A 21844-nucleotide genomic window follows, 5' to 3' on the forward strand; every position below is an offset into this window, starting at 1 on the left:
AAATGTGGCACATGGCAGTACTCCCCCTTATTCCTCAACCATATACATCAATTATGGAGTACCGGAACATGTTTCTAATACATTACCGGAAGTGGAATCCACATGCCTGAGTGTGGAGGCACTCTGTCAGAATAGCCTCCAGAATTCTTGGGCTTACATACCATCCAGACCATTGTGATGACTGTAGTTTCTTTTCCCCAGAATGCTCAGAGATGTGTGATTTGGAGTTGTTAGCATCCGCTTGGTAGCTGGGGTTTGCAAGCTTGGTGTAGATCGAATTACATTAGGTTTCTTCGCAGGATGGATCTCTGATGGGGGAAAAAAGGTTTTCAATTTAGAGCATGATATTAAAAATCTGCGTGCGCTTACATTGGCTAATAGGTACACATCTTATTTCTTAATGAGCTGAGAGTCAGTTCCTCCTGAGCCAGCCAAGGACTTGCATAATGAGTCAGCTTCAAGTGTTGTTGCCATGGCTTTGCTTATCAAGTAAGCTGGTTCTTCCCCTGCTGGCTGGAGCTCTGAGCCTCAGGTTGTGAATACAAGCAAAAACAAACAAACAAAAAAAGCCACTTCAGAAGGTCACATACAACATGTGATTTACTAAGGGAATAAGGCATCTGACTCCTCAAGATATTAGACATCAAAAGGTTATCTGGAGAGGTAGCCTTGGGTGAAAAAAAAAAAAAAACACATCTGTGCTCTGTCAAACCAGGCACCATGTCAAGTGTGTGAGCTTTCTGAAAACCAGGGTTCCTCCTCTGGCTCTACAACCAGACAGTGTATAGGACCAGGGTCAATTATTTGCAGCCTAGAACATTTTGATATAGATGAAATCTGAAACCAAAGTCCAAATACAATAGTCAGGAGGTAGATGAAATGCTTTATCCAAGGATATATCACAAAACCATAATGTGCATGTGCTATATGCATATTTAACAAAAGTATATTATTGTTGGCCATACAGTCCAGAACGACTTGCTCTTATTGTAGATGGACATACATTGTAATTCTGTGGCAACTGGATTTAAGAACCTCAGTCTACTGCTAAAGCCAGGCATCCTTTTTCCAAAGCTTAACCAGCTCACCAATTCTCAGTCACCACACAGCTGGCCAACTACACACAAGCCACCTGCCTTCTCACCCTTTCACCAAAGATAGGTGCTGAGATATCACCCTTATTTACTGAAATTTAGGAAGAGCCACTGAAATTGTTAGAATTACTATATCTCTAGTCAAAATCCTACACTTGCCAAAATTTAGAAATGGCTTAAATACTACCCCCAAAAAAGTAAATTTTTTTTCCTCCAGCATGACATGTCAAGTTTGCCAACCTTGCATTTCATTTAACCACACCCTATGCTCCATCCAGACCAGACCAGCTACTTTCAAGTCCTTAGACACAATGAAACCTTTGTTCATCTGGTTCTCTTGGCCTTCTGGGAAAAGAAAATATGCTTTTCCTATTTTTCTATCTATTCAAATCCTAAATATCTAGTAAGGCTGAAATTAATTATTACTTTCTTCAGGTAGGCTGCCCTAACACTCATTAGAAAAAAATCCCTCCTTGGCCAGCTGCAGTGGCTCACACCTGTAATACCAGCACTTTGGAAGGCCAAGGCAGACAGACTGCATGAGTCCAGGAGTTGGGGACCAGCCTGGGCAACAGGGCAAAACCCTGTCTCTACAAAAAAACTTAAAAATTAGCCAAGCATTGTGGTGCACACCACACCTGTTGTCCCAGCTACTTGGGAAGCTGAGGTAGAAGAATCACCTGAGCCTGGGAGGTGGAAGTTGCAGTGAACTGAGATGGAGCCACTGCACTCCAGCCTGGACGACAGTGTGAGACCCTATCTCAAAGAAAGAAAAGAAAGGAAAGAAAGGGATGGAAGGAAGGGGGGAAGGGGAGGGGAGGGGAGAGGACGGGAGGGGAGGGAACGGAAGAGAGGAAGGGAAGGGAAGGGAGGGAGGGTGGGAGGAGGGAAGGGAGGGTGGGGGGAGGGAAGGGAGGGAGGAAGGAAGGGAAGGAAGGAAGGAAGGAAGGAAGGAAGGAAGGAAGGAAGGAAGGAAGGAAGGAAGGAAGGAAGGAAGGAAGGAAAGAGAGAAACAGTCCTTTCTCTAAGTGTCCAATGCTTATTACTTGTAATTCTTTTATAGGATCTAATCCTTCGTTTTATTGTTCCTACCTGCTTGCTTTCCCACTAGACTAAGAATTTTGAGGGCATGGTCTTACTCATCTTGGTGTTCCCCAAATCACTTAGTACAGTGCTTTCAACATATAAATACTCATAAATATATTGTATAGGGATGTGGTTCAGCTAGTAAGAACAGCACAGTGTGGGCCTATCTGGTAGATACAGAGGCCAAATTGCCCAGAGTAGGAGCACACAATTATTGATGGAAAGGCTAGCTAATAATGTTATAGCCTTCTTTTTTTTTTTTTTTTTGAGACAGGATCTCAGTTCGTTGCTCAGGCTGGAGTGTGGTAGCACAATCTTGGCTCACTACAACCACTGCCTCCTAAGCTCAAGTGACACTCCCACCTCAGCCTCCTGAGTATCTGGGACCACAGGCGCTCACCATCACAACTGCCTAATTTTTGTATTTTTGGTAGAGACAGGGTTTTGCTATGTTGCCCAGGCTCAAACTCCTGGACTAAAGCAATCTGCCTGCTTCAGCTCCCAAAGTACTGGGATTAGAGGCATGAGCCACCATGCCCAGACTATTCTATTTTTTTGTGATCGGAAACTTTCCCATGCAAGATGGGAAGGGGCATCTAGGAGTCAGTTCTGCAAAGAATACAGACAGCACTCTTCAAGGACATTATCACCATTACCTAGGTCATGCCTATAATAACTATGTGACATTTTCAGGTGATATCAAAACTCTTTAACCCCTGAGTAATAAAGCAAGAAATAAGGTAATAAAGCAAGAAATAACATCAAAGGAGAAGCTTTGAGCCTCTGACTCCTAGAACATTCATGTAAGAACTAGATAATATACTAAATTCAATACTACACTTTGATTTTTAGAAGAGTCAATGTCTGCAGTCTGAACATTTCATAATTATAAATCTTTCTGTCAAAGCAACTCTACATATTTCGCTTTAATGAAAAAGAACTATGAGAAGCACAAAAACATGCCATTCTTGCTTCTAGGTATGTGAAAAACCATTATTTTATAAGTTATTTCTCTTAAAACTTTGTTTAAACAAAGAGATTATTGCATAGCAATTTTATACTATTCTTAATTGTTGTATTTCCACATAACAATGGAACCATCATCTTTGGAAATTTCTAAGTTAGATGGCATGATAAAAACCAGAAAGCAATACAAATGCCTCCCCTTCAAAGTAACCCACACTGAAACTACAAATATTGTAGGCCTGGCACAGTGGCTCACACCTGTAATCCCAGCACTTTGGGAAGTCAAGGCAGAAGGACCGCTTGAGGCCAGGGGTTTGAGACCAGCCTGGGCAACATACCAAGACCCTGTCTCTACAAAAAAAACAAATAAAAAATTAAAACCTATGAATATTTTAAGGTAAGTTATAAACCAGTTTGATCTCATTTTAATAAGTAAATCCTCTATTTAAAAAGAGGCAAGGTGAGTCAAACAGGGGAAGGATCTGAAGAATATTAAGAGTATTCATCCTAATAACTGAATGCTTTTGATTTTCTTTTTTGCTTAATCTGTATTTATTTCCATGAATATACATTACATTTTTATTCAATGGCTTTTTTGAAAAAGTAAACATATACCATACGTGTGTGTGTGTGTGTGTGTGTGTGTGTTGTGTTGGTAATAATAATTTCCAAAACAAAATAAACACACTGTATAGATAAAAGTATCAAATTCTGACTATTTGAAAGGCCTGAATTAGTTTAGGTATGTCCATTTAGAATGGCCAAATATGTATAATATTCATAAACCACTCTTTGAGTTTTTCCTCTATTAGAAAATACCTACCTAAATACCCAATGATACATGCCAAAGGTTTCCTAGTGCTTTTGCTTTTCAGTGGACTTCCAGATAGTTCTGCATGTCTGTCTGCATCTGAGGAGAGAAAGAAACATGGAGATAACCAATGAAACAGATCTCTCTACCTAGATTACACGCACCACAGAAATAAACGTACAAGTGGAAAACAGTACAAAATAGCCACCAGATTCCTGCAAAATTTCCTTTTGGGTTTGAGAAAATGGTTTCTAGGTCTTGTTCCCAATTGCTAAATGGGATTTACATAAAATAACATGTAATTAGTAGTAGTAGTATTTTGGGATGGAGTCTCACTCTGCTACCCAGGCTGGAGTGCAATGGTGTGATCTCAGCTCACTGCAACCTCCACTTCCCGGGTTCAAGCGATTCTCTTGCCTCAGCCTCTTGAGTAGCTGGGATTACAGGCATGCACCACACATTGGGCTAATTTTTGTGTTTTTAGTAGAGACAGGATTTCAGCATGTTGGCCAGGCTGGTCTTGAACTCCCAACCTTGTTATCCATCCACCTTGGCCTTCCAAAGTGGTGGGATTACAGGCATGAGCCATCGTGCCTAGCCAACATGTAATTATTAATAATAATTTACATGCAAGAGAATACAGACAGCACCCTTCAAGGACATTACCACCATTACCTAGGTCATTCCTACAATAACCATATGATATTTCATGGGTTATCAAAACAACTCATTAACCCCTGAGAAATAAAGCAAAAAAAGAAGCAGAGTAATATGGAAAACATTCACTTTAAAGCCCATATGGGTATAGCTAACACACATCCAACACACTCGTGCTTTTTTATTGTGTGACAATAGTCACATCTGAAGTGTGACAGAAAGATGTTTCATTTCTAGCCATGGTATTTCTATGGTAGAAATAATGCCCATAGAGCACAAGATGGAATCTGTCCTAACAGAAGATTGATGTGACATGAAAGACAAATGCCAGCTGCTAAAGGCAATATACTTGGCCATCTCTGACCTAGATGTGCCATACTTGGTCATCCCTTCCCCACTGTGAAGTCTTAACCCATCTTGGTTAAAAGATTAGGGACTTGCAAGAGTCATGATGGGCCAATTGGTTTTATCACTGGTTTTCTACCCCTGATCTCTTTACTATGATATAATTGGTGCTGAGATTTAAAAGGCTACCTGTGTGCAAACAGAGTACTTCATCCAACAGTCAGAATAGTAAGAAACAGTGAGGCTGGGTATTAGCAATCAAAGTTTTCATGACACTCATTGTAACCTATTGTAAGACATTTTCAGACAAAGAAAAATAAAGCATACAATACAAAAGTTCTGTGTTTTGATTAGCTGTCATTTGGATGGAAGACTAGATGTGCAAGACAAAGGGACAAAACAAAATGTATATTGAAATATTTTAATTCACAGATATTGTCATAAATATTAACAGAATCACTTTAGCTTGTATGATTCTACTATGTTTACTCCTTTTCCCCCCACCTTCAAATATTTGACAAAAATGTCCCACGGGTTTTCTGATCTACTAAAGAATTTTTCCTTTTGCAAACTGAGACATTTCTGGGCATACATATAGGAAATTTCCTTTGCTATCCATAGGAATTATTTGCTTTACTAGAGTTAAAATGCACAATTCAGTCTTTAACTTCAAATAATTTTTAAAAATTAAGTTTTATGGACTCTTTTCTGAAAATTATTAAACAGAAGGTGGCAAAAGAGCATTTTAAAAAAATTCTCTGTGTTTAAAAAAAAACACAATGAGATACTGTCTCACACTAGTCAGAATGGCTATCATTAAAAATTTAAAAAATTACTGATGCTGGCAGAGGAAATAGAGGTTGCGGAGAAATAGAAATGCTTGTACATAGTTGATGGGAGTGTAAATTAGTTCAAGCATTGTGGGAAACAGTGTGGTGATTCCTCAGAGCTGAAAACAGAACCACCATTTGACTCAGCAATCCCATTACTGGGTATATATCCAAAGGAATCTAAATCATTCTATCATAAAGACACATGCATGTATATGTGCACTGCAACACTATTCACAACAGTAAAGACATGGAATCAACCTAAATATCCATCAATGATAGACTGGATAAAGAAAATGTGGTACATATACACACCATGGAGTACTATGCAGCCAGAAAAAAAGAATGAGCTAATGTCCCTTGCAGGAACATGGATGGAGCTGGAGGCCATTATCCTTAGCAAACTAATACAGCAACAGAAAACCAAACACTGCATGTTCTCACTTATAACTCAGAGCTAAATGATGAGAACTCATGGACACGTAGAGGGGAGCAGCAGACACTGGGGCCTACTGGAGGGTGGAAGGTGAGAGGAGGAAGAGGATCAGGAAGAATAACTAATGGGTACTAGGCTTAATCACTGGATGAAATAATATGTACAATAAACCCCTGTTGTTATGACACAAGTTTACCTATATAACAAACCTGCACATGCTCCCCTGAAATTAAAAGCTAAAAAATAAGTTGAAAAACACTGAAATAGACAAGCACATACTGCAGAGAGCCTAAAACAATCAGGAATCTGAATATATAGCCCCTAAATATTGGCTAATTATTATGCAACCACTGACAGGTATAAATGATCCAATTTATTTTCTTCCTATTCAGATGATTCTCATGAAAAAATAAATTACAAAGCTATGAAGCTTTTTAGCTGCTGTTGAATAATAGTGACGATCAGGCAGAAATGCAATAAACATATTTTGGAAGAGTAATCTAAATAAACACTAGGAAGCAACCCGAACCCTGTAAAGATCAAACGCCTGCCAAACCACTGAGTTAACACTACATAATTTCTTGCTAATATTACAGATTCACCTGAAATTCAAGTTATATTTGGGAAAAGGACAAGATACATTTTTCTTTTTTCTCTATTAATAAAGCTGGAATGAATCATCTTGGTTACTTACTCAATGTCTCGACAAAGGTAATCACTGTATTACTAGTAATAAGATTTGCTTTTTATTCCAGTCTGTAAGACCCAAAGGAAAACTGCCAATATGGCACCAGTTAATAGACATTGATGGCTATTATCAACAAATCCATCAAAGAGATCATCAACACAATACCCAGAGATGTTTCATTTTAAACTATATTATTTGCTTCTAATATCTGATTAAAAATAGTAGAATTAATTATGTGATGTTCCAAGTGACAATTTGCATTACAGAGTACCCTGAGTGGCAGATCAAAGCTTTTTAGGATGCATATTTCACTGCTCCTCATTATATTTTATAAAAAGTTCCAGCATGATCATGCACTACACTCCAGGCTGGGTGACAGAGAGAAACCCTGTCTCAAAAAAAAAAAAAGTAGTTGGTGGCAAGAATTACGTCTCAACTGTGAAAAAAGTAGAAAAGGTTCTAGGACTGCCTTAGTCACTCTTTAACGTAAGAAAAGTTGTAGCCATTCAGTAGGAAAAATACAGATGGCCCTGAAGAAATAGCCATAAGCAGGATTATCTGGCCCACACTTGAGTTAGTTAGAAGGAATCCTGGGCTGCACTCAATGCCAGGCCAACAGTGGTGCCAACTTGTCAGTCAGTCCTTGCTCCCAAATGACTCACTTAACTCCACTTCAGCATGGAGATAGGCATTTGAAGTGCACAGATAATGAAAGCAATCTGAAAAATGCCCAAAGAGCCCAGAAGGAATCAAAACCTGTCCAGAGAGGAGAACATCTGTATCTCACTCAAGTGACTGGACACAAGGAGCATGTCTTCAGTTTCCTATAGCAGGGGTCACCAAACCCCAAGCCTTGGACCGGTACTAGTGGCAAGTTAGGAACTGGGCTGCACAGCAAGTGAGCATTACCACCTGAGCTCCACCTCCTGTCAGATCAGTGGCAGCATTAGATTCTTACAGGCATGCAAACCATATTGTAAACTGCCATGCGAGGGATCTACGTTGCCTGCTCCTTATGAGAACCTAACTAATGCCTGATGATCTGAGATGGAACAGTTTCCTCCCAAAATCATCCCTGCCCCCACCACCCAGTCCGTGGAAAAACTGTCTTCCATGAAACCGGTCCCTGGTACCAAAACGGTTGGGGACCACTGTCCTAGACGATGATCTGTATTTCCTTCAGGGCTAACCTAGAAATACACTATTACTTTTATTGAAACTCATGGTTGTTTTCTGCAATGTTTTGGAAATATTGGGGGCAGTGAGAGAAACCCTGCAAAACACACAGAATTCAGAAAAATATCCCACATGTGCATTCAACACCCCAGGTCGAGATAAAACTATCAGTAGAGTTTGCCTCTAGAACTGTAAAGGCATTTTTAAACAAGACACAAAACCCAGGTACCATGAATTTTTTTTTACCAATTCAACTATTAATATGTCTTTTTAAAAAACTCTGCTTGGGAAATACATCATAAACAAGTCAAAGACGAAACGGGGAAACTACTGGTATCACATATCACAGATTATGAGCTAACTTTGTTAAAATATAAAAAGTTCCCACAAGTCAGTAAGACTTCCAATAGAAAACAGACCAGGGGCAAAAGCAGTTGACAGAAAAGGAGATAAATGGTTTTCAAATATATGCAAAGATTTCCATCTCATTCAAAATGAGAAATGCAAGCTAATATAACAATGTCATCTGTCAACTAGTCAAGGGTTTCAAAGATGGGTAACACTGCCAGGAAAGTTCTAGAGAAATAGGCATTGTCTAGACATTGTGAGTGGGAGTGTGAATTGCAGTTTTTCTAAGGGCAATAAAACTACCAAAATTCAAAACGTATGCTTCTTGGCCCCAACTTTTACTTTCAGGGATCTTGTAAGGCACATTCTGATTTTGTATATCAGTATGAAATGGTATCTGTATAAGGATATTTGTTGCAACATTATTTATGATAGAAAATGACTGAAAATAACTTAAAAGCTTTTAATAGGGAACTGGTTAAGTTATAGTACAACAAAATATGCAGCTGACACACAAAGGAGGCAGTTCTCAATGCAGTGGCATGGTATGTTAAGTAAAAAGAAGCAATGGACAGAGCAATATAGACAGTATGTTAACATCATATAGAAACAAAGAACAAACCTACTTAGATTCTTACAGATGCACAGAAAACTTTTGGATACTTAAAGTAACAATGATAGTGGTTATCAACAAATGGGGTAAATCAGGAATAACAAACGTGATGAATTTCTAACCACTTTTGTACCTTTAGAAAAATTTTAAAGTATCCATTCAAAACCAAATTTTTATTAAAAAATAAGCTCCCTGGGCTTATACCACAAGGCACAGACTAAAAAAATTTTACCAAAATTACCAAAAGAAGTAAATCAACTATTCTCTCGTTTCAAGCTTAACATTTCAGAAAAGCTTATATAATCACTAACTTTGCTGAGCAATCTCTAGAAAAATCTCATAAAACAAATTTCTCATGAAATAGCATCTTGAGATACTTCCAAAGTCGAATTAGCATCTTCAAACAGAAAAATAGCTCCAGACTCCTCCCAAATAAACTCATACTGGGGAATACTGTGGCCCGTTCGAATCTGGTGTGTTATCAGCCCAAACCACTTCACTGACTTTGCAAGCTACCTAGGTGCCAGGTAAATCACCTGGATTTACTTTTCCAGGCATTTTGGTTTCATCTGTAGAATGTTGCTAATACACCTACTTCTATTTAACCTGTGAGGATCCTGAGTCTCAAGTGGTGATAATCCTGTGCACATCAGGTGTTTGGATGATTCTGCAGCTCTTTGGTGAAGTCTCTGAAATAATGTCTGATGGCAGTAACGGAGGAAGGCCACTCTCTCATACATAGCTTTTTTACTAGTGGGAGGGACCTCAAGGGGGAAAAGAGAAAAGATGGCTGAACTATTTTTTTTTAATAAAATACGGAGCGCTTCATTAATTTGTGTTGTCATCCTTGCTTAGGAGCCATATTCTTTTCTATATTGTTCCAATTTTTAGTATATGTGCTGCTGAAGTGAACACAATGTTCAAACTTGGTATTTTGCAACCTTGCTGTTGGGCCATGAATCTTAAGAACACAGTACTTTTCTTTATGCAATGAAAGATTTTGGTCTACCAATTCATTTCTAATAAGCACTATCTACATGGTAGAACTGGCTCAGGCATTTTACTAATGTTAGTAACTTTTGGCATGGATTTATATATTCACATATAAAGATTCATTAATATTTAGGTATTTGAGAAACTGGTTTAAAAATTCAGTTTTTCATAGTGAGGCCCCATCTCTTAAAAAAAATAAATTAACGAGGTGTGGTGGGTGACACCTGTAGTCCCACCTACTCAGAAGGCAAGAGGATCCCTTGGGCCCAGAGTCCAAGACTGCACTGAGTTATGATGGTGCCACTGTATTCCATAGCCTGGGCAACAGAGCAAGACCCTGTCTCTTAAAAAAAAAAAAAAAAAATCCTATATATGGATGAAGAGTAGTAAATCTTCCCACCCCTTGCCCTCAGGCTCCCAGTTTTCCTTCCCTCTTTACATATTTTTTGTAAAGTCATTACTCTTCACCTATTCTTTGAGATATTTTATGCATTTGCAAAATATCTCAAAGAATATGTTTGTCTTACTATATGCTTTAATAAAGGTTAAAAAAAAAAAAGAGAGAGAGCAGAATATAGATGTCGCCAAAAAAAAAAAAAAAAAGAAGAAGAGGAAAAACGAACAAACAAAAAAACAGTTCTCCAAGCAGGCATTACCCTGTAAATAAAGAACTCAAGATTATCTCCTCCCTTATCTAATTGAAAGTTTCTCTCTTTAGCTCCCATTTCTTCACTTTTATGCACAGTCCTCCCATAAACTGACTATGACACTGGTTGTGATGGTGCTGGCATGGCCAGAGGCAATAAAAGGGGTCAACTTCTACAGTGTTTGGAAGAGTTTCAAGCTCACAGGGAAAAACTACTTTATTCTCCCAAGATAATGATACATCATTCTAAAATGCATTCATTAGAACTCTAGCTCCATCAATATTTTGAGAATAGTCAACTTCTGCCTTATCTGAAAGTACTGCATCACAGTGATTCTTAACTGTCTGCAGGGTGGAGGAGGGCCTAACATTTGAGAAAGGAAAACTTACTGGAAACTCCACCCCCCACACATACACCTATACACTCCCAGGAGCACGAGCAGAGCACAGACACAGTTGCCTATGGACATTAGGTTGTTAACACCCAATCTCCCTCACAAGTCAAGATCAAGGCATCTGCTGAAGAGGTTGTAAGTTTAAGAACAGAACAGATGACAGAATAATCAATTAGATGTTAAGGAAAAGTTCATTAACTGCTTATGTGAAAAAAAAAATAACTGAGTAGATGGCTGCTAAACATTGTCATTTTAAATCTTAAGGTAAAATTATTTAAGAATCTGATTATGTAAAACTCAACGACTGGTGAAGCTAAATACAAAACAAAACAATATATGCTCTGTGAATTTCATCCAGATAAATGACTGCTCTTGTATTATTATAATCTATATACTTATAGAAATAAAATACAGGTAACTTAATTATGATCCCTTTTAGCAGTAAGCCCCTTCAATTGAGAAAAAAATTAGAATGAGATGAAAGAAAAATACACTTCATTGAAGAATAATCAAAATAGAGACAATGTGCAAATTAACTGAAAATTAACAGATGAGCCCTGGGGAAACAGAGTTTCCTCAGCAGCCAATTGAGTTGGTGATGGTTTCTCTTCCAATCCTAGGAACTAAGATGATACTGGATCCCCACCAATGTTAATGGAAACTTTCATTCATTTTCATTCTTAAATGTTTCACTTTTTTTTTTTTTTTTTTTTTTTTTTAAGACGGAGTCTCTGTCGCCCAGGCTAGAGTGCTGTAGGGCAATCTCAGCTCACTGCAACCTGTCTCACAGGTTTAAGATATTCTCCTGCCTCAGCCTCCCAAGCAGATGGGATTACAGGCCTTTGTCACCACTCATGGCTAATTTTTGTATTTTTAGTAGAGACACGGTTTCACCATGTTGGCCAGGCTGGTCTCGAACTATGACTGACCTCAGATGATCTACCCATCTCGGCTTCTGAAAGTGCTGGGATTATAGGCATGAGCCACCACACCAGGCCTTCACCATTCTTTTAATTTAAAAAATTGTATAAAAATGTGTTTTAAATGAGTTGAACAACTTGGAATAATATAAATATGTCCAAGTCCCAAAATGGGAAAGTGGTAACGTAAGTCCATGGAGTCTCAAATGTTAGCACAAAACCTAAATAGAAGCCAAAACTCTCAAATATACATCAATCTAATATAGTAATTTCCCCTCTGTGGGACTCTGACATTCTTACCAATTTCAACTCCCTTTACAAAGCATTCTTCTTCTTATAGAGCTATTACTTAAGTTGCAAAGCCTTTCAACTATTCTGCTAAAAATTATCTTTAGGAACAAAAATGTTTTTTTCGGTCATCATTCCTTTTATCGATATCCTGCTTAAATTAAAGAGGCGCCTCTCATAATAAGAGATTTCTTAGAATGGCTTCAAGATTTCCTATCTCTTAAGCCAGATAGCAGGTTTTCTCATCCCTTAGGGAACAAAAGCTACACGGCTCTAACATGCTAGCCTGGAATGTGACTCCAAAGCTAACATATTAATTATAGTATACTGTTGGAGACATGTAATATCAAAACAATCCACCTTTCACTGATATGATCTGTCTGCTAACAAAAGTAAAAAAAAAAAAAAAAAAAAAAAAGATAAGCAAAACCAACTGTGCTGAAAATAAGATACATGAAAATATGATACATGATCATGAAATGGAAAACAAACTGGACAGACTGCTCAACTATAAGTTTAGATGCTAGCTTATGAAAATGAAATGTGCACTTTCAGAAAATTCACCTAAAAATTAGTTTAAAATTTACTTATAATTTGCTAGACCTTCTAATAAATATATAATTTGTGAATTTCCATGTTGTATGACAACTGTAAAAGGTTCATGGGAAAAATGAGAGGTTTACAAAGACATACAATCTCTAATTAGTGTAAATTGGCAAATTTTATTTAAAACCTAACGAATCCATATAAGACTGGACTTAACTGTCTCATTATAACATCATCCTTAGGGGTGACATTGTGGCACTACCTAAGAGGTAAAAGTGCATCAATAAGAGCTCTGTAGGCAATTCCATCACAAAACCCCACAGGATAGTATCATCATCTCCCACCAATCTTTTGCTGAGCACTACTCTCTGGTAAAGAATACAGAGGTTTCAATATTTTGATTTTTTTTTTCCCAGGTTGGCATGATACAAATGGCAGCAGACAAAAACAATGTTAAAAAAATAAACCAAATAAAAGGCTGTACACAAGAACTTATGTTTATTGCAAACAAACAAAAAAAAAAAAGGAAAGAGAAGAAAAGAGAAAATGGTCAGAAGCACAACATATAAGGTTAAGAATTTAAAAGCATCTTACATTCTGCCCTAATGGCAGCATAATTAATAGCAACAAATGGCCGTCTTGCTGCCTGCCGCAGCCGGAGGGTATTTTTGCAGACCTGACGAGCAAATTTTGTGAAATATGTAGTATGAAGGAAGAAAGCTTGGCGGGTCTTCACTGCAGACTTTGGACTCCCAGTGTTTCGGACTGGCATCCCCTGCATGGCCTGGCGGGACACATGACTTCTAACACGTGGGTCCTGCAAAATCGGAAAGCAACAAACACTCAAAGAAATGAACTTTCCCAAACACATTATCATTTGCATCACACTCAGAGAAAAGCGCAACTTTTAAATCTTGTTTGAAGCATCTGTAATGTCACTTGGTGCACTACCTCTAAAAGAGAGAATTAAAGTGTGCACTTTTGGGAAAGAGGTGGGGAGCAGAGAAGGGAACTGTGGGGAATACTGTACTGCTGTACAGGAATCCAATATCACATTCACAATAAATAGTAAAAAACTTCCAAGAGGGTTAAACTATAGTTTTTTAATTTTTTATTTTAATTAAGAAGTCCTGAGAGCCCATCAGCACTGGAAAAGGGTAGTCGCCCACTGGTAAACACAGGTGCTTGGCATCTTCAATCCATGAGGGTTTTACCAAAATCACATTGAAACTGTTGTTCACCTCAAGATTAAAGCCATACTTCTTGTCCCTCCAAAACAGTCACAGGAAGAAAAATGCTCAATTTGCATTTATGACTTTATGTAGAAAGACTAGTCTTCAACAGTATGTAAAGGTTACAAACTGTTTTCAAAAGCAATTAAACATTTAATTTGTAAGCTCTCTACTTACGCTAACACACTCATTGTTCTTTTGTCTGAGACCAATATTCTGAATACCTGACAAAATTTAATTTCTCCCTGCTTCTCTCCACACCCACTCTGAATATTGTAGTGCTGTGTCTGGCTATAAAGGTAGCTTTCTTCATTTTCTAATTATCTTATACTGTACTTCTGTTTCCAAGGAATATTCAAGCCATTTAAAAACATGGCATTTTTCAACACTCAAAAGACTACTGTACCTCTGTAGTTGGGCTGGGAGATAACTTGTCTTCTTCTGACTGGGTGGGCATTTTCAGGCCTCCATATTTTTTCCAATAAAGCCAACAAATTGCACATAATCTACACTGCATATTAGGTGGGCCCCAAGAATACCACTGGTGAGACTGGGTAGCTAAAGCAGAAGAAAAACAAAAATTTTTTAAAATGCTGTTTAATTTGTAACATCAACACAAAATAATCGAATATTTTAAAAATACTTGTCATCCTTAGTTTACAATGTTATTTTTCCCAGCTTACAAGTTCAAACGTAGTAGTATATTTGTGTGTTTTTTAATACTCAGAATTTATTAAACCAACTTATTTCTATTATATATAAAGTGGTTATAGCCCTAATAAGAGAAGCTATTAGGTGAGGCAACCTATATTATGCATTGTGCTGCTGAGGAATTTTTTGTTTTGTTGATTAAAAATGCTCTACTGTGTATGTTTCTGGAAATAGGTTCTCAAAAAAAGATATTAGTTGTATTAAAAAAAACAAAAAAAACAAATCCAGGTTTCCAAACCTAGGGTTCAGATACCACTCCAGGGATTATTTAAGCTACTCAGGGAGGTCCCATTGATAAAGTCAGGACTCTAATAAAAACAGGTATCTGTCAGCCAGGTGTGGTGGTGGTAGTAGCTATAGGCCCAGCTACTAGGGAGGCTGAGACAGTAGGATTGCTTGAGCCTGGGAGGTTGAGGCGGCAGTGAGCTGTGACTGCACCACTGCATTCCAGCCTGGGTGACAGAGGAGAAGGGGAGGAGGAGAGAGTCAGGGAGCAGGAGAAAGAGGGAGAGGCAGAGAAAAGATGAAAGAAACAGGTCTCTGTTTTGCACTCCTTTACTTCATAGGCAAAATCCTTATTTTAAATCTCCCTTTATAGACAGAATCCCTTTCAAGACTCTAAATCCTTATCAAGTGAGCATGGGCAGCTGACATCACAGCATGCTTGAGGCCTAAAACTCAGATGATTTAACAGCTGGCTGAATGCTACAAGCTTGTGTTTGTTTTTGTTTTATAGTTTAAATTACTGACATGTAACATTTAAAGTACACCCACAATAGATCTGAAGTTTAAGAGAAAACACTGAGGTTGAAAGGGTAAGTTAATTAGGTACATAAAAAATTGTAATTCTGTAGGTTTGCCTTAAAATATTACTTCTCTGACCTGTAAGTTACCTTTATCAGACTGTTCAAGTGTTCAAACAGCACAGCAAGATGTCCACTAACACTTCATAAACAAATGTGAAAGAAAATACAGAGACTGTTATATTCATGTTTATTGGGAACAGCACTGTATACCCATCATGTATTATTTTTGGAGAATTATTATTTTAGGCTTTTATTTGTGTAAAGCCTAAAAGCATTTCCTCCTATAATTTAGAACTCATAGAATTAGTCAAGTTGTTTTTTTTAAATATAAATTTTTTAAATCTTAAACATTAAGCTATTAATCTATTTTGAATTCTAAATGTAAAATTTCACTTAAAACATACATTTTGTTATGCACGCTAATCATGCACATCATCTTAACAATTAGTGAATAAATGCTTTTCTCCTTAAACTCAATTGGAAAGTAGGTATCATTTAATAGCTTATTTATCATGCATACATAAAAATAACAGAATAATCATTTAAGGGGATATATGTGAGTGCGAAAGGAATTTCCAATTTTTTTTTTTTTTTTTTTTTTTTTTTTTTTTTTTTTTTGAGATGAATTTTCACTTTGTCACCCAGGCTGGAGTACAATGGTGTGATCTCGGCTCTCTGCAGCCTCTGCCTCCTGGGTTCAAGCAATTCTCCTGCCTCAGCCTCCCAAGTAGCTGGGAATACAGGCACGTGTCACCATGCCCAGCTAATTTTTTGTATTTTTAGTAGAGACAGGGTTTCACCATGTTGGCCAGGCTGGTCTCGAACTCCTGACTTCAGGTGATCCACCCACCTTGGGCCTCCCAAAGTGCTGGGATTACAGGCTTGGGCCACCATACCCAGCCTGCAAGTTAAATTAAGACAGATTAAGCCACTACCATTTGTCTGCAGGATTCTTTTTATTTTCCTATAAATATACATGAACTTCAAAATCCAAGAATTTCCAATTCAAGGTATTTATGATGCTATCCATGTAAAGGCCTGACCTAAAGAAATCTAATTTTCCATAAATGGTTTCTCTTTGTGCTCCCATGCTGCAAAAAATGGACATCCCCATGTACCATTCCTATGAATTCAGCAATTTGGCACACACCTTCCTTGGGATCAGTGTAATCATACTCACAGCTGTCCCTCATTCCTAGTCCTTCCTGGAGGTAGTAGGCTACATGTACTCTCAAAGAGCTGCTAAGAACCCAAAACAGGGCACCACATAGGTTTTCAATAAACATTAGTTTCCTTCCCTCTCCCAACCCAGGCTACCTTGACTGGAAGGAAACATAGATGATAATATCATCAATACCCCATTAAGAGACTGTATCCTTGCTTGAGATTTAAAATAACACATGAAGTCTATCAACTACCTAACAATTCACTTCACCAACCCCATTTAACAGCCTGGGCAAATACTGCCAGCATAGATAAATACAGTGGGATCCTGCGGCAAAGGCAAGTATCACAGAATAGCATTTTCCAAACTGGTGCCCCGAGGGAACATGGTCTAAGGGTTATACATAGCAGCTTATCCACACAGAGGCCTTTCCTACAGAATCAGTTGGAGCTTTAATTTTTCAAAGTATACTGAGAAACTCCAAAGGTGGATTTGGTATGCATTGTGGGACCACAGTTTCTGCGAAGCTAATACAACTCTGAACACAATTCAGCAAACACTGCTATGAAATACTCAAAAACCACAAGAGCACATCAAAGAAAATCCAATGTCTAACTTAAGTGTGTGGTACGTAATTAAGGTTCAATAAAAAGTCCTGTTCCAGGCAGAAGGTAAGGAGGGGCATCTACTCATTTGAAAGAGACACTCTTCGGCCTTCCAAGGTGCACTGTACTGACCTCCCAGATGCTCAACACTCCATGAGCCAGAACAGTTCCCCATGCTTAACTGACCTGCTTGAGAAAACTTACCGTAGCAGCTCTCACAGGCTCTTCCTAAAAGGGGATTCTGAGGCTGGAACGTGGTACCCACGGCTCCATTCACAGTACCAGGCTTCCCATTACTAGTGGATATTTGGTTGGGATTTGGTTTGCTGCTTTCAATGAAATGTAAAATAAGGTGATAAAATGATTTGTACAATAAGGCAAAAAGCTCTATATCATTACTGATTTACCTTCACTATTTAATAAACATAAACAAACATCTTAAAATGTGTGGTGAGTAAGAATAAATTGGTAAAAGGAAGGTGTTAAAATGAATTCAAACTACTCATCTTTACAAAACAAGCCTATGTAAAAAGGAATCCCTTATGTGTGACATTCATGAAGTAAATACTGTCTCATCTCTTTTCTGGTCTGAATACAGTTTCCTTAGAACATCGAACATCCTCTGACACTTTTGAAAGAGACAAGTTTACTGCTTATAAATTCTCCTGAGAAAACAATTATTTGGATCAAACAAATTAAGTGAAAGGCAACATGGTTGTGTTTCGAGAAAGCCACTATCCAGTCCCTGCTGCTGGTGTGGGGGCTGCTGGCTACTGTACTCCAGGTCTCCAGGGAGCTGTACAAAAGCCACATGCTCAGCAGATGTCCATCTCTAGGTCACTTAGGACTTCAGGAGCTTCTGGCCACTCATGGTGACCATTCCTATTACATCTGAAATGTTATAAGAAGATTACATAGCATTTGAAAATTCAAAAACAAAAAGGTATTTGCAGGTTTTCCTTTGTAAGAGACTATTTTTTAAGAGGAGAAAAGAGAGGTGGGAAGATAACCCGAAGCCAGGAGTTTGGAGACCAATCTGGCAACACAGTGAAACTCTGTCTCTACAAAAATAAAAATTACCCAGGCATAGTGGCATGTGCTTGTAGTCCCAGCTACTCAGGAGGCTGGGTTGGGAGGATCAATCACTTGAGCCCAGGAGTTAGAGGCTGCAATGAGCCATGATCATGCCACTGTACTCCACTCCAGTCTGGGCAACAGAGGGAGACCCTTTCTTTTGGGAAGCAAGGAGCAGAAGAGACATCTACCAGAAGTCTACACGCAAATTTCACAAAGACCAAGTCAACAGAGCCATGAATTCCTTAGAAACATGCAGCCCAGATTATCTTGGCACTTCCCAGGCAAACAAGGCTAACTTTTCCCCATGTAGGGAAGGCTAACTCCCCCGCTGCTTATAAGCTGTGCCCAAGAACACTCCACAGGTATATACAGTATGTTCTCAATAAATTTGTAATTTATTTAGCATATATTTATTCAGTGCCTAATAAATAAAAGTCTCTGACCTCAAGGAGCTTTCATTCTAGAGGATTTTTTGTGTTTATTTGCTAGACAGAAAATAAGCAAAATAAATTAGTAAATTATTTATCAGAAACAAATGCTGAATGGCTAAATGCAGATGAGATGCTGTCTTCCCATATTTACTGACACAATGAGACCTCACAACTATCAAGACAGCTGAAGTCAGAACTGACTCAAGGACTTCCACTTCCCACAATTCCATTCACTTGTTAAAGCCTAGTATATAAAGTTGGCCTGGCCTGGCCTGACAGCAAAGACCCTACTTATGATTTCACCATATTGTCAGGCTTGTCTTGAACCCCTGACCTCAGGTGATCCACCTACCTTGGCCTCCCAAAGTGCTGGGTTTACAGACATGAGCCAATGTGCCTGGCCAACAAATTGTTTTTTAAAAGACATTTTTCTTTTTTTTGAGACAGGGTCTCATTCTGTTGCCCAGGCTGGTGTGTAATAATGCGATCACCACTCACTGCAGTCTTGACCTCCTGGGCTCAGGTGATGCTCCCACCTCAGCCTCCCAAGTAGTGTGGAACCACAGGTAACAGACTCTGTTACCCAGGCTGGTCTTGAATTCCTGGACTCAAGGTTTCGTCCCACCTCAACCTCTCAAAGTGCTGGGATTACAGCATTTTGAGCTACCATGTCTCGCCTTTAAAAACAGTTTTGTTTATTTTGGAGACAAGGTCATCCAGGCTGCAGTGCAGTGGCATGATCATGGCTCGCAGCCTCAACCTCTCAGCGTCAGGTGATCCTCCCACCTCAGCCTCTGAAGTAGTGTGGACCCACAGGTGTGTGCCACCATACCTTGCTCTTTTTTTTTTTTTTGGTAGATACAGGGACTCTATGTTACCCAGGCTGGTCTTGAATTCCTGGACTCAAGGTTTCGTCCCACCTCAACCTCTCGAAGTGCTGGGATTACAGGTTTGAGCTACCATACCTCACCTTTAAAATGGTTTTGTTTGTTTTGGAGACAGGGTCATCCAGGCTGCAGTGCAGTGGCATGATCATGGCTCACTGCAGCCTCAACCCCTCAGCATCAGGTGATCCTCCCACCTCAGCCTCCCAAGTAGCTGGGACTACAGGCATACACCACCATGCCTGGTTATAAAATAGATTTTTCAAAATTTATTATTTGTTATCTATCTACTTAATGTTTCTGAAGACAGGTTCTCACTCCGTCACCCAGACTGGAGTGCAGTGGCATGATCACAGCTCACCGCAGCATCAAACTCCTGGGCTCAAGCAATCCTCCCACCTCCAAAATAGATAAGCCTACAGGCATTTGCCACCGTATTTGGATAATTTTTAAATTTTTTCATGGAGATGAGGTCTCACTATTTTTTGCAGGCTGATCTCAAACTCGTGGCCTCAAGCGATCTTCCTGCCTCGGCCTCCCAAGGTGCTGGGATTACAGGCATGAGTCATTGCACTTGGCCCTAAAACACATTTTAAATCAGATAGAAGGTGTTTCTCTTCTTATAGTTTTCAGCTGAAACTATAAAAGTGGTGATTTAGAATGACTAGCATTTTCAATAATATACAATATTCCTGATTTTTAAAAATTTACTATATATAAAATAGAACTGCTTTCCCCTTAGAGTCAAATGACTGGCTAGAAGTTTCCCAGAAATATAAAAATGTCTAATATTTAACAGAGTACTAAATATGTGTGTTGAAAAAGAGCTAATACAAATGTAGAGTTGAGCTGCCTTAAAAAAGAATGACAGCAAAGTTCATTGCTCAACTGAATCTAGAACATTATTTGATTGAATATATCACCTGTCTTAAAGATAATAATCACAAAAGGAAAACAAGTGTGCCAAGATTGCATAAAGACATGTGAATCACGTAAAGTATGTTCTGCAAAACCAAGTACCTACAGATTAATTCCCAAGGGACAAATAACTGGTGTCATTGTGACAATCTGACTATAAGCAAACATTTTTAATGTTTTAAAAGACACATTATATGAATTGCCCTTCCTTTTAGCTAACACGCAAATCTTCCCTCACTTCCCTCATCTGTGCTGGGGATTCCAACCCTCCTGCCCTCTAGAGAACACTGTATACTCAACTCCCTTTTGCTCCCTCATCTGCTTGTACTTCCTTGGCTCATATGCAGCAGTGCTCACCATGCCACTGAGATCACCAATGATCTCCATGTTATTAAACTCCTTGGCTATTTCCCACCAGCATCCAAAACTGTTAAATCTCTCTCCCCCTTCTTGAAACATACTCCTCTCTTAGTTTCTGTGATACCATACTCAACTACCTATCATTTTTTAGCTATCATATTCTACCTGATCTATAAATACTGGATTTATTCAAGGCAGAGTCAAGGCCCTTTTTCTTACTGCTCTCCCTCAGGAATCTTACCTATGATTTCAAATATAACTATTATATGCTGATGGAGCTCACATATGTATCTCTAGCCCAGGCCTTCTGCACTGAGATTAAGACCAATATATCCAGCATCTGGTGACAGCATATTGACACACATCTTTGCAGATAAACTCAAAATGACCCAACCTGATTCTCTGGCACAGTTTCATAGCATGGCAATCCACTTAACTGTGCCAGAAACCTAGGATTCACACTTGACACCCCCTGCCTGCCATAAAAGTCAGCCACCTCCAAATATCACACCATTTCCAGAGCTACTACTCTAGGTCAAGCTACTGTGATCTTTCCTCTCCAAGCACTTCCGAACTGGTCTCCCTGCATCTACTCTTAGTCCTCTTGCCCAAACCATTTCCCAGCATATAGCAGGTGATCTCAAAGTGCTAATCTGACCAGGACTCTCTGCATAAAATCCATTTCCACTGTTCATGAGAACTCCTGGGTAACATAGGGAGACACTGTCTCTACAAAAACTGAATTAGGTGTGGTGGGGCACATCTGTGGTCCCAGCTATGTGGGGGGCTAAGGTGGGAGGATCACTTGAGCCCGGAG

General features: G+C 38.8%; 1 protein-coding gene and 1 non-coding gene across 6 annotated transcripts in view; both read right to left on the reverse strand.

Annotated features, from left to right (window-relative positions):
• MTA3 (metastasis associated 1 family member 3) overlaps nucleotides 1-21844 on the reverse strand; it is a 274841-nt gene that overhangs the window by 36810 nt on the left and 216187 nt on the right. For 2 of the 5 annotated variants that reach the window (XM_078349438.1, XM_008980775.5), the window contains exons 12-16: nucleotides 17562-17683; nucleotides 14477-14628; nucleotides 13433-13655; nucleotides 3970-4056; nucleotides 162-308 (exon numbers count right to left, since the gene is read on the reverse strand). In XM_078349438.1, coding sequence (XP_078205564.1) covers nucleotides 162-308; nucleotides 3970-4056; nucleotides 13433-13655; nucleotides 14477-14628; nucleotides 17562-17683 — 731 coding nt within the window. Of the gene's footprint in view, nucleotides 1-161; nucleotides 309-3969; nucleotides 4057-13432; nucleotides 13656-14476; nucleotides 14629-15604; nucleotides 15727-17561; nucleotides 17687-21844 lie in introns of those variants that run through there. The other 3 variants (XM_078349437.1, XM_002757815.7, XM_078349439.1) reach the window with 2 other exon arrangements.
• On the reverse strand, nucleotides 9860-9965 carry LOC118147569 (U6 spliceosomal RNA). The gene has a single exon (XR_004734018.1). It is a non-coding gene; the product is annotated as a U6 spliceosomal RNA (small nuclear RNA).

This window comes from Callithrix jacchus, chromosome 14, assembly GCF_049354715.1.
Source record: "Callithrix jacchus isolate 240 chromosome 14, calJac240_pri, whole genome shotgun sequence".
In the NCBI taxonomy this organism is placed as follows: domain Eukaryota; kingdom Metazoa; phylum Chordata; class Mammalia; order Primates; family Cebidae; genus Callithrix; species Callithrix jacchus.